Genomic DNA, 12,653 nt, shown 5'->3' with positions numbered 1-12,653 from the left:
CTAGCTCCTGGAGACCACCGTTCAACTCTCTGCCTCTGTGAGTTTGACCATTTTAGACTCCTCATATAAGTGGAATCACGCAGTATTTGTCCTTCTACGACTGGCATATTTCACTTAGCATAACGTCTTCCAGGTCATCCATGCTGTCCCATATTGCAGGATTTCCTTCCTTTTTGTGTCTGAATAACATTCCATTGTATGTATTTACCACATTTTCTTTATCTATTCATCCATCAATAAACATTTGGGTTGTTTCCTCAATGTGGCTATTGTGAATAACGCTGCAATGACACAGGAGTACAAATATCTCTTTGAGATCCTGACTGCAATTCTTCTGGATAAATACCCAGGAGTGGAATTGCTGAATCATACGGTATTCTACTTTTAATTTTTTTTTTTTTAATTTTATTGATTTATTTATTTATGGCTGTGTTGGGTCTTCATTTCTGTCCGAGGGCTTTCTCTAGTTGCGGCAAGCGGGGGCCACTCCTCATTGCGGTGCGCGGGCCTCTCACTATCGCGGCCTCTCTTGTTGCAGAGCACAGGCTCCAGACGCACAGGCTCAGTAATTGTGGCTCACGGGCCTAGTTGCTCCGCGGCATGTGGGATCTTCCCAGATCAGGGCTCGAACCCGTGTCCCCTGCATTGGCAGGCAGATTCTCAACCACTGCGCCACCAGGGAAGCCCTACTTTTAATTTTTTGAGGAACCTCGACACTGTTTTTATAGTGGCTGCACCATTTTACATTCCCACCAGCAGTGTAAAAGGGTTCCAATTTCTCCACATCTTCGCCAACACATTATCTTCTGTTTTTCTGATAACAGCCATCCTAACAGGTGTGAAGTGATAGCTCACTGTGGTTTTGATTTGTATTTCCCTGATGATTAGTGATTTTGAGCATCTTTTCATGTACCTGTTGGCCATCTGCATGTCTTCTTTGGACAAATGTCTATTCAAGCTGCCTGGGAGTCATTCATCTTTATGATCTTTATCTGACTGTTTCATCTACAAATGACATGCGCTAAACTCAATTACTTCATTTGAGATTGCAAGAGGGTGATTTTCTAATTCTGCCATTCATCCCACTTGTCTGGAATTTGTCTCTAAAACAGAACTTTTCCTCTTCAAATTGAGTATTTGGTTAACTTGAAACATAGTTCAAACAGGACAGGCAAAACAAATGCTTAATCCTTTCCCTTTAAAAGACATGCTTCTGAGTAAGGAATTGGTACCCTACTTACCTCCCAATGGGGACCAATGAGGTTCTGTTTTATATTTGTTTTTGTTTTGTTTTATTTATCTCCTTTGTAGAATGGCATTTTTAAAATCATGAGGTTTTAGACATAAAATGATTTAAAATCAATTGCAGTCATTATTCTTTTTATGCTCAACTGGGCCTTCTCTGGCCAATAGCCTTTGATGTTCCCTCCTGTGGCCTTATTATATGACCCTTTCCTTTTCAATTTCTTCCTTTCTTTCTGGCACAACATGCTCCTGGTTCCTCTGCAACAGACCTGCAACCAGCTCTTCACCCAGAAAACTCTGGTTTCCATGATGGGGAACAGCATTGAGAGACTGCACTGAGGAGGGTCTTAGGAACGTCCATGCCTCTGAGCATTTTCAGTGGCCAGAGCTGGGAAACACTCACCTGTCTTTATATTCGTGCACCAGTTCCACAATGTTTTAATTAGAGAGTCTTTCTTTTTTTTATTATTTATTATTATTATTATTATTATTTTTTTGGCTGCATCCGGTCTTAGTTGTGGCACGCGGGATCTTCGTTGAGGCATGCAGGATCCTTTTTTCCCATTGCAGCACGCAGGCTTCTCTCTAGTTGTGGCGGTGGGTTTTCTCTCTCTAGTTGTGGCACGCAGACTCCAGGGCATGTGAGCTCTGTAGTTTGCAGCACGGGGCTCTCTCTTTGAGGCACGCAAGCTCAATAGTTGTGGCGCATGCTTAGTTACCTCGTGGCATGTGGGATCTTAGCTCCCCAACCAGGGATTGAACCCACGTCCCCTGCACTGGAAGGCAGATTCTTTACCACTGGACCACAGGGGAAGTCCCTAGAGAGTCTTTGTAATATGTTTTAATACCTAGTAAAGCACAGTCCCTTAACATAATGCTCTTTTTTCCAGGGTGTCTTGACAATTGTCACTTGTTTCCAACAACTTTACAATGAAACTGCCTAGCTACAAGGAAACCTATTGATATTTTCACTGGGGCAGTGTTAAATTTACATATTACTTATACAGCACTGACTTCTTTATCAGGTTGAATCTTCCTGTCCAAGAACAAGATAAGACTTTATATTTCTGGGGGGGAAAATCAAGTTTTCTTCATATAGGTTTTGCAGAATTCTTGCTACATTTATGCCTGAATATTTTGTCCTTTTTAAGGCTCTTCTAAATGGACTCTCCTCTTCATTATATCTTCTCACAGGTTATTGTTTTTATACATAAAGACCATTGAATTCCAAATATTAACTCAAATCCTACTATTAATACTTTCCTGAATTATTTTATTGTTCACAATGCCCATTAATTTTCTTGGGTTTTCCAGATATGCAATCTTAACATCTATGAATAAAGATACTTATAAACTATTCCTTTTCAATTATACTGTCTCCAATAAAGTTCTCTTGCCTAATTCCACAGGTAAATACCTCCAATACTCCAAAATAGTAGTGGAACTAAAGGGCCTTGTTTCTCTGTTCCCAGCCATAGAATGCCTCTAATGGTTTCTCATAAGATGCTGGCGTCTGGAGTGAGATCATCATTTTATCATTTGAAAGAAGCATCATAGGTGTTTTATCAGAAATGAATGTGGAATTTTGTTGAAATGGCTTTTCTGCATATTTTAAGATGGTCATACCAGTTAAAATATGCACTTATTAATAGAGTTCTTGATATTGAACCATCCTTGAATTCCATGAACATTGAACTTTTTTTGTTTCTGCTTTACCTTCTTTGTTAAAAGTAAAGTATATGTGTTTTCTTTAATTCCCTTCAGCTCATTTGCAAATATATTGTTAGTTTTCATCTGCCTAGAAAACATATTTTTCTGGTGTGGTCTCATTGTCTGTGAGTGTGTTTTTTGGTTCATCCTTATCTTTTTGTATTATAAAAAGCACATATTCAGAGTTTGTTTGACATTGTGAAGGTTCTTCAATGCCACACAAAAGATACTTAGTCTATATTATACATGATATTGGATATTTTAAGCAGAAAAGCATCATTATCAGCAATAATTTGTTTTCCAGCCATTAAAAGAAGTTTGTTAAAGTCTCCCATTATGATTGAGGATGTTTCCTTTCTCTTTGGAGTTTATACTACTTTTGCTTTATATACCTTGAAACTCTGTTATTGGGTGCATAAAGATTTAGAATTACAACATTTTTATATAGACTGTCATCTTTATCATTGTTAAATATCCCTCATTATCTGTAGTAATGCTTTAATCCTGAAAGTCTACATTTAAGTATTCTCACATCAGCTTCATTTCCCATGTTTCTACTTTCAATGTTTTTGTGTTAATATTCTTAATTTCAGTTACTATATTTATCAGCTGCACTTGCATGTATGTTGCATAAAAGAAAACGGTGATCAAAAATTTCAAGAAAATTCAGTGTACACAGTTGACTGCATTTGGTCCTGTAAGAATAGATTCATACTTTAGTTATCTCATGAATTTCTTAGGTAATATACAAGTAGTGCTCAAGCCTTTGAAGCAAAAGTTTTTCACACCATCAACTACCTCATTTAGAGATGAACTCAAGAATCTATCATAACAGATGACAAAGACGTCAAAGGAGCATGTTTAGTTATAAACTAGTAAATTTTTAGAATAACTTTTCCTATTTAAAAGTTCCATAAAACAGTCTTTAATATTCTTAAATTCCATTATCACCAGTTAAATGGAATAAGGGGAAAAGTTTAGAAAATAAAGTGGACTCTCAGTTAAATTGTAAAGTAAATTTTTCCAAATAAATATTATGATTTCCTTGAATTTTTGGAAATTTCTTTATGTTTTTTTGTTTAGATAACCCTTATAGACCAGGAGTGAGTTGAATTGTGTCCCCCAAGATGATATATCTAAATCTTAACCACCAATTCCTGTGAATTATTTGGAATACCTGACCTTATTTGGAAATAGGATCTCTACAGATGTAATTAAGTATTGTAAGATCAGCTTGGACTTAGGGTGTCCAGTGACTAGTCTCCTTATATGAGAAGGGAGAGGGGATTTCAGATACACAGAGGAGACACACAGGGAAGATGGCTGTGTGGAGACAGAGGCAGACCCTGGAATAATAACCCCAAACTGAAGAACGCCACCACCAGCAGTGGAAGAGGCACAGGACAGATTCTCCCTCAGAGACTCCAGAAGGAACCGACCCTGCCAGCACCTGGATTTTGGACTTCTGGCCTCCAAAACTGTGAGAGAATAGATTTCTGCTGATTTAAGTTGCCAAGTTTGTACTGATTTGTTACAGTAGCCCCAGGAAACTAATACAAAACACACCACAGACAATTAGTGCAATGATTAATAAATGAATAAAGAAATTAATTAATTAATGATTGGTATTTAAAGTATCAGATTTCAATTAAAAAAAAAACCATGAATGCCTGTCATACCTCGTGTGTGATTGTTATTAAAATACCACTGTTATGTGACAGTCTCAAAACACTTGGCCATAGTCAAGCTTAAATTAGATTTCTGTCCTAACATGCAGCAGTATTAACCATCTCCACAAGAATGAGTGTAGACTCTTTGCTTAAAGACCAACACACGTTGGGGGCTTCCCTGGTGGTGCAGTGGTTGAGAATCTGCCTGCTAATGCAGGGGACACGGGTTCGACCCCTGGTCTGGGAGGATCCCACATGCCGCGGGGCAGCTGGGCCTGTGAGCCACAACTACTGAGCCTGTGCGTCTGGAGCCTGTGCTCCGCAACAAGAGAGGCTGCGATAGTGAGAGGCCCGCAAACCACGATGAAGAGTGGCCCCCGCTTGCCACAACTAGAGGAAGCCCTCGTACAGAAACGAAGACCCAACACAGCCAAATAAATAAATAAATAATTTTTTAAAAAAGACCAACACACGCACCACAGCAGCACCTACATGCGTATCCTCAGCACAAGCCACATATCGGCCGCAAGCGCTAAAAGCAATTCCACACGGGTAGCAGCACTTTGGATGTCCTTCAAAACGGCTCTCACACCTATGAGGAAAAAAAGAAACAACAGGAGAACAAATGATTTTTCAATTTTTAACATAAATTAGGAGAAAGATACCGACTTGTTGCTTTTCTTCACAAAAATGAGCAAACTAACAGTGAAAAAAAATTTTTATAGGTGAGGATTATTAAATGGTGAGCAGGTTATTCTGGAGACCTTTAAAAATAATTAAAACGCTTTTTAAAATCATAAATTCACAAAACAACCAACCTAACATTAAATAAAATTTTTATATATGAAGAGTATATAAATGTCACACAAGATAGAAACAGGGGGTTTATACTTGTTTAGTGATTGAAGAGAAAAGCAAAGACAGTCTGCTAATGCTGTCCTTGTGAATATATATACATGCACACAGATATATAAATAGATGTAAGTATTCTATTTTCTTAGATACATTATATAGTTAATGACTGTCTGCTGTAATACAACAATCAATCAGAACATTTTTAAAGAACAGAATTATGTATATATATGTATCATGGTGTGTATATACATATTTTTTGTATACATATATATACCTCTCACTGTTATATGTATGTATCACTGTGTGTATATATATATTTGTACACATATATACATCTCACTGTAATATGTATCATTGTGTGTATACATATATGTGTGTATATACATACACATCTCTGTTGCATGTATGCATCACTGTGTGTGTGTGTGTATATATATATATATATTTGTGCACACATATATATACCTCTCACTGTTACATGTATGCATCACTGTGTGTATACGTGTGTGTGTATATATAAACACATGTCACTGTTACATGTATGCATCACTGTGTATATACGTGTGTGTGTGTATATATATAAACACATCTCACTGTTACATGTATGCATCACTGTGTATATATATACATATTTGTGCACTTATATATACCTCTCACTGTTACATGTATGCATCACTGTGTGTGTATATATATATATTTGTGCACACATATATATACCTCTCAGTTACATGTATGCATCACTGTGTGTATACATGTGTATATACATACACATGTCACTGTTACATGTATGCATCACTGTGTGTATACATACGTGTGTATACACACATCACTGTTACATGTATGCACCACTGTGTGTATACATACGTGTGTACATACACGTCACTGTTACATGTATGCATCACTGTAGTCTAACAGCTAAGTGATCGATTACCTCCCTGTCATTTCCAACACTCAGGAGTCACATGTAACAGAGGAAAGACCAGCACCTGCTTTTTTATCATTCCAAATTATGTGACCTTTTCTGTGTATAAATCAGACTTTTCTTAGATTGGTCAATGTGAACAGATTCACCACAACCTTGTCTTATCTAGAAAAACGAGATCAAGCTGAGTTTATAATGAGCTTTAATAAAAACACATTTTATATGGTCTGTCTAGCCTTGGCCCCAACTGCAATCTGAAAAGCAGAAGGAGCCTTACCTCAGGGTTCTCAGGTCCCAAAGTTTTATCCCATCACCAATGGCTGTGGTTGCAAAAAGATTATAAACCTGGGATTGCTGGGTCATAAATGAAGATCCCTGTAATTGTAAGGGGAAAAATCAAGGTGTATTATTTTACAGGCTGAATTAATAAATGATACACTATATCTAACAACATTGAATCTAAAGTAAGAAATTAACAAAAAGCTTTTTCTTCTTATTTATAGAAATTTCAGAACTGGACTCCAAAAACTTCCTATGAATAATTGCTAATGGTACATTTTGACCTCAAGAACTACTGATGTACTTTTTCTCTATATGTAATGCCACTGAAAGATATAGAACTACAAATGGTAAAAGATCAAAAGACTAATATTAATGCAACAAAATTTATGTTTTTAAAGTATAGGTCATAAGCCATATTCAATAAATTATCTGAAAGATGGCCTTACTAAGGCATTTGAAGTTTGAGGTCAGTTATTAGTTTTCTGATTATCAAACCCCGAGACACCCTGAGCAGGTGCCTGTGATGGTGACTTGGGTGAAATCTAGCTTGTGTCACTGCAGACACTGATCCTTTTGAGGACCTGACCATCTGGTCACCAGAGCCCTCTGGCACTCTCGCCTTCCCTGTGCTGCCATCAGAAGAAATGCTGTCACGATTTTAAATGTCTCGTAGATTGAAACTGAACTGAACTCCATCTACAGATTCATTTGGCCCCAAACATTACTTAAATAGAGTGTGGTTCATAACAATTTCCATCTTCCTTCTATGTCAAGAATATCCAAATATTATGACAAATTTTTTTTTAATTTATTTATTTATTTATTTTTGCTGTGTTGGGTCTTCGTTTCTATGCGAGGGCTTTCTCTAGTTGCGGCGAGCGGGGGCCACTCTTCATCACGGTGCGTGGGCCTCTCACTATCACGGCCTCTCTTATTGCGGAGCACAGGCTCCAGACGTGCAGGCTCAGTAGTTGTGGCTCACGGGCTTAGTTGCTCCGCGGCATGTGGGATCTTCCCAGACCAGGGCTCGAACCCGTGTCCCCCTGCATTAGCAGGCAGATTCTCAACCACTGCGCCACCAGGGAAGCCCTATTAAGACAAATTTAATGAAGTATATCCAGAAGCATTTATGCTTAAAGTGTACACATGCCTCCAAGTGATTCTTCATTTGCAAACAGGAAATAAAGGCTTACATAAATTTGATAATAAGAATAACAAACAAATATACATTGAGTCTTAACTCTAAACACTTTACTTTTCATCCTCTTAACAAACTTGTGGAGTATAAACTATTTTATACTCATTTTCAGAGGAAAAACATGACACACAGAGGGGTCCATTCACTGCCACACAGCTACTAAGATCAACACAGCTTAGTGTTCCAGAAACTGAGGCTAGGTTAAGACAGCTCATCACATAAAAACAACAGACACTGGACAAACATTTAGAAATTATCTACTAAATGCTGGGCACTCTGCAAGGCCCTGAGTATAAAAGAACAAAGCACAGATCTAGTTTAATAGACAGATGAGTGTATAGTTACAAGAGCTTACAATATTAACTGTTTCTTGAAACTGAACAGTAACAAATGGAAAAAAATAATAATAAATAAACCAGAAACAATATACAGTGGTCAAACCTTTCAAGGGAAAAAAAGGAAAAGGATTAAAAAATTTTTCTGATCAATCCAGTAGAGGCTGAAGCGGAAAAAAATGAAGCCAAGAAAATTCATGATTAATAGAAAGTGCGTAAGTATTTTTAAAAAAGATTGAAGAGAAAAACAAAATAAGATCAAATGATGAGTCATCATAATAATTTCAAACAGACTAAACTCCACAAAGATTCTTAAGATGGATTTCAATAAAAACACTTAAAATACATTAACTTTAAAGGTTGAAAGTGAAGGGTGGGGGGGGAACAACAGCATATGCTAAGTAAAAGGAAGCAAGATTGATTGTATAAGTACCAGAAAAAATAGATAGAAGGCAAAGTACACCTAATTAGAAATAGTTTCTGAAAGTGATAAAAAGAACAACTGCACATAAAAATATATGACATCTGAACTTAAATAGATCTAATAACATGGCCTGTAAATATGTAAAGCAAAAATTAATAGAATACAAGAAGAAACTGATATAATTTCAATCACAGAGGGAGATGCTAATACATTTCTCTCACTAATTAAAAAAACAAGCACACAAAAATTAGAAAAACTTGAATAATTTAATACAATTAATAAGGTTGGGCCAATGGACATCTATGCAGACACACACCCAGTAGTTAGCAAGAACACATGCTTTCTGTACACACATGCAATATCTATAAAAATGAACCAGAGAGCCAAGTTTCTCAATAAATACAAAAATCTCAACCGATACCAAGAAAATTAGTGTTATATAGAGCATGTGCCCTGAACACAATGCCATAAAATTAGGAATCAGTAACAAAAAAAAATTACCAAAAAATTAGTTTATATATGTGGAAATCTAGAAGCTCAAACCTAAATAAAGCCTGGGTTGAAAAAAATCAGAAAATATTTACTGCTAAATAATAAAATGCCATGTGCTAAAACTGGCAAATTACAACTAAAGCAGCATTCAGAGGGAAATTTATAGGCTTAAATGCACATGTAAGAAATGCACAAAAATGGGTAGAATTCATACACATAATGTGGAGCGAAGATGAGGTAGCACAGGACACACAGAGGTCAGTGCCATTATGGAAAAGAGTGCACACACTTAAAGAGGGCAGTGTATATTTTTGAAATGACACTTGGGAAAGATTCACACCAAATTCAGCAGGGGTCAGAACGAGAGAGAGGGTAGTTCTACCTGCATCAGTAATCATTTCTTTAAAAAAAAAAAAAAAAAAAAAAAGCAAGACCTAAAGCTAATGAAGTAATCTATTTTAAAGCAATTATATCAATTTAAGTGACTATTATTTCTGAAAATCTAAAGTTTTTGTGTGACAAAATAGTTTCATTAAAAAACTATTTAACCATAATTCAAAAAGAGTCATGTACCACAATGTTCATTGCAGCTCTATTTACAATAGCCAGGACATGGAAGCAACCTAAGTGTCCATCGACAGATGAATGGATAAAGAAGATGTGGCACATGTATACAATGGAATATTACTCAGCCATAAAAAGAAATGAAATGGAGGTATTTGTAATGAGGTGGATGGAGTTAGAATCTATCATACAGAGTGAAGTAAGTCAGAAAGAGAAAAACAAATACTGTATGCTAACACATATATACAGAATCTAAAAAAAAAACAAAAAAAACAAAAAACTGGTTCTGAAGAACCTAGGGGCAGGACAGGAATAAAGACACAAACGGAGAGAATGGACTTGAGGACACGGGGAGGGGGGAGGGTAAGCTGGGACGAAGTGAGAGAGTGGCATGGACATATATACACTACCAAATGTAAAACAGATTGCTAGTGGGAAGCAGCTGCATAGCACAGGGAGATCAGCTCGGTGCTTTGTGACCACCTAGAGGTGTGGGATAGGGAGGGTGGGAGGGAGACACAAGAGGGAGGAGATATAGGGATATACGTGTATGTATAGCTGATTCACTTTGTTATAAAGCAGAAACTAACACACCATTGTAAAGCAATTATACTCCAATAAAGATGTTGGAAAAAAACCCACTATTCAAACCTTTACATATTTTTTAGCTTTTCAATTCAAATTAGCTGTCTTGTATTACATATTTACATCATAAAAAATGCAAATGCAAAATCTCATTCAGACACAGAACAAAAGAGTAATAGCCAATCAGATTTTTTAAATATATAAGGAAAAAACATCTGCTACAATTCTTAAAGATATCAATAAATCATAAAAAAGATTTACGTACTTTCATTCTAAAAATAAGCCATTTAATGATATAAAACATAATTCAAAAATAGGAAGATATGGCCCTCACTTTTTTGTGAACTGGATGATAAAATGAGTTAAATTCTGCTTGTCCGACACAAGGAGACAGCTACAGGGGTAATTCTCAGAAGAGGTCATTACAGTGCAGCAGGATGCTTGCAAAAGAGCATCACTGACGCTTGATAAACGTGGCTACGCTTGTCAATAAGCTTAAAAGAAATTAGAAACGACCTATTTTCTATTTTACTGGAAACAGGACATTTGGGCCAATTGTGATTTGTGCTTCCCCTGAATTTGGACTTGCAGGATGACAGGTCTTACGGGGCTGTGGTTAGTTGGAACCCTTTGATATACACTGCGTAACTGAATAGAAATTTAAGAGAAGTTTAAGAAAACAAGCTGTTAAAACATGGTGTAAACCTCCGTAACCTTAAACTCCTGTCCTTTCATTCCATCGTATACCATTCAGATGTTTATTTTCAGGAAGTAAAACCAGTTATTTTCCCATCAAAACCCCTCAGAACTGTTTTTCCCAACCTAACACCTCTCATCCAAGAGCACGCCCCGGCGAGTCCTGGAACACCACACTCGGCACTGAGAGACCCAGGGGTGTGCGGTGACTTGGGCCCTGTCCTGTCCCTGCGCGAGCAGCTGCCCAGCACAGAGGACATCCTCAGCCACTTCCTAAAGCAAATGCACTAAAACTCCTAACGAAAAGACAGGCGGTTTTCAGAGAGAGGAATTCTCCCCGCGCTGGCATCCAGACGGTCACTCACGGCCCAGGAGGGAGCATCTGGCAGGAAACTTCCCAGGACCCCTGTAGGGTCACCCCCCTGTAGGGCACTGGCTCAGAGAGGTGCCCACTGTGAGGGGGCCTCACAGCACCGTGTGAAGACGGGTCTCGTCACGGCCCACCTCCCGCCTGGACTGCCCCCATGCCCTCCCTGCATCGCCCCATGGCTCTCTGGTCCAGACACGGCCACAGAGCCAGGGACCGGGAGGACAGGGGCCACGGCAGACGCTGGGCAGAGCACGTGGAATCTGGAGGATGGTCTCCCGGAGCGGCTTTGTTCTCTCCCGAGGGAACGAGGGACCCTCAGACTGCAACGGCAGGACCCACTCAGCACGGCGGACCTGGGAACACCCCCGACAGAGGGGAACCTCGGAGGCTGGTGCTGGGTCCAGGAGCAGAAGCCTGGCTGGGGCTGCCGCCAGGGTCACCGAGTGCCTGCTCTCGGGAGCGTGAGGAAGGAGCTCAGTACGAAGCCCCTTCACCCTCCTGCAGCCCGGCCCCGACCCCGGCCCCGTCTCCCCACAGGCAGAGCCGCACCCAGAGGCTGAGCTGGGCCCCTGGCGGCACGACTGAACCATTTCCAACGTCCGCGTAGTCAAGGGGATGCGCAGCACCCACACGCGTGCACTCAGGCACTGTGACGTCACCGGCCTCCCCCTCAACCCCTCCTTATGGCCCCCCGCCCAGAACAAAACCCTATGCGACCAAGGCCCCTGAGCCCAAGGGACTGACCCCTGCCCGGGTCAGGGCCCCCAGTCCAAGCCCGCTCCTCCACGGCCCCGCTTCCCAAGAGCTGCTCCCCCATCAGTCTGGCTCTCTTCCCCACGTCACACACCTGCGGCTCAGGGTACCTGTCAGGCAGGGTCCCCCAAGGGGCTCAGGCTCAGGCTGTCTGACCTGCGTTGAACCCACTTGCTTCTTTCTTTGTAAGACTACAAAATTCTCAAGTGTCGGGACCTTGCTGTGTCATTCACTCGTGTGTCCCTGTACTTGGAACAGTGCCAGGTACCAGTGGTTGCCAGTAGGTACGATACAACTAAAGGGATTCATTCATAGGTAGGTTACTATACATGCGCACACGTGTGCACACACGTGCAGGCATATGCATATGTATACACACACATGTACATATACACAAAGGTACACGTGCATATGTACACATAAAGCCTACACATGTATGTGCACATGCATATGTACATGTGTGTACATGCATGTTACATGGATATACACATATGTACCCACACACTGGCCTTAAGGCAGGAGGAGTTGAAATAAACACTGACAGAGTAAACC

At 39.5% G+C, this 12,653-nt stretch overlaps 1 protein-coding gene across 5 annotated transcripts in view; it reads right to left on the bottom strand.

The window, feature by feature from the left end:
• WDR27 (WD repeat domain 27) overlaps positions 1–12,653 on the bottom strand; it is a 70,611-nt gene that overhangs the window by 8,979 nt on the left and 48,979 nt on the right. For all 5 annotated transcript variants that reach the window (XM_007186055.2, XM_007186056.3, XM_057528132.1 and 2 more), the window contains 2 exons: positions 6,680–6,777; positions 5,103–5,217 (listed from right to left, as the gene is read on the bottom strand). In XM_007186055.2, coding sequence (XP_007186117.1) covers positions 5,103–5,217; positions 6,680–6,777 — 213 coding nt within the window. The remainder of the gene's footprint in view (positions 1–5,102; positions 5,218–6,679; positions 6,778–12,653) is intronic.

This window comes from Balaenoptera acutorostrata, chromosome 14, assembly GCF_949987535.1.
Source record: "Balaenoptera acutorostrata chromosome 14, mBalAcu1.1, whole genome shotgun sequence".
Lineage (NCBI taxonomy): Eukaryota > Metazoa > Chordata > Mammalia > Artiodactyla > Balaenopteridae > Balaenoptera > Balaenoptera acutorostrata.
The sequence above is the reverse complement of the archived record's forward strand: the minus strand, read 5'-3'. Positions and strand labels throughout refer to the sequence as shown.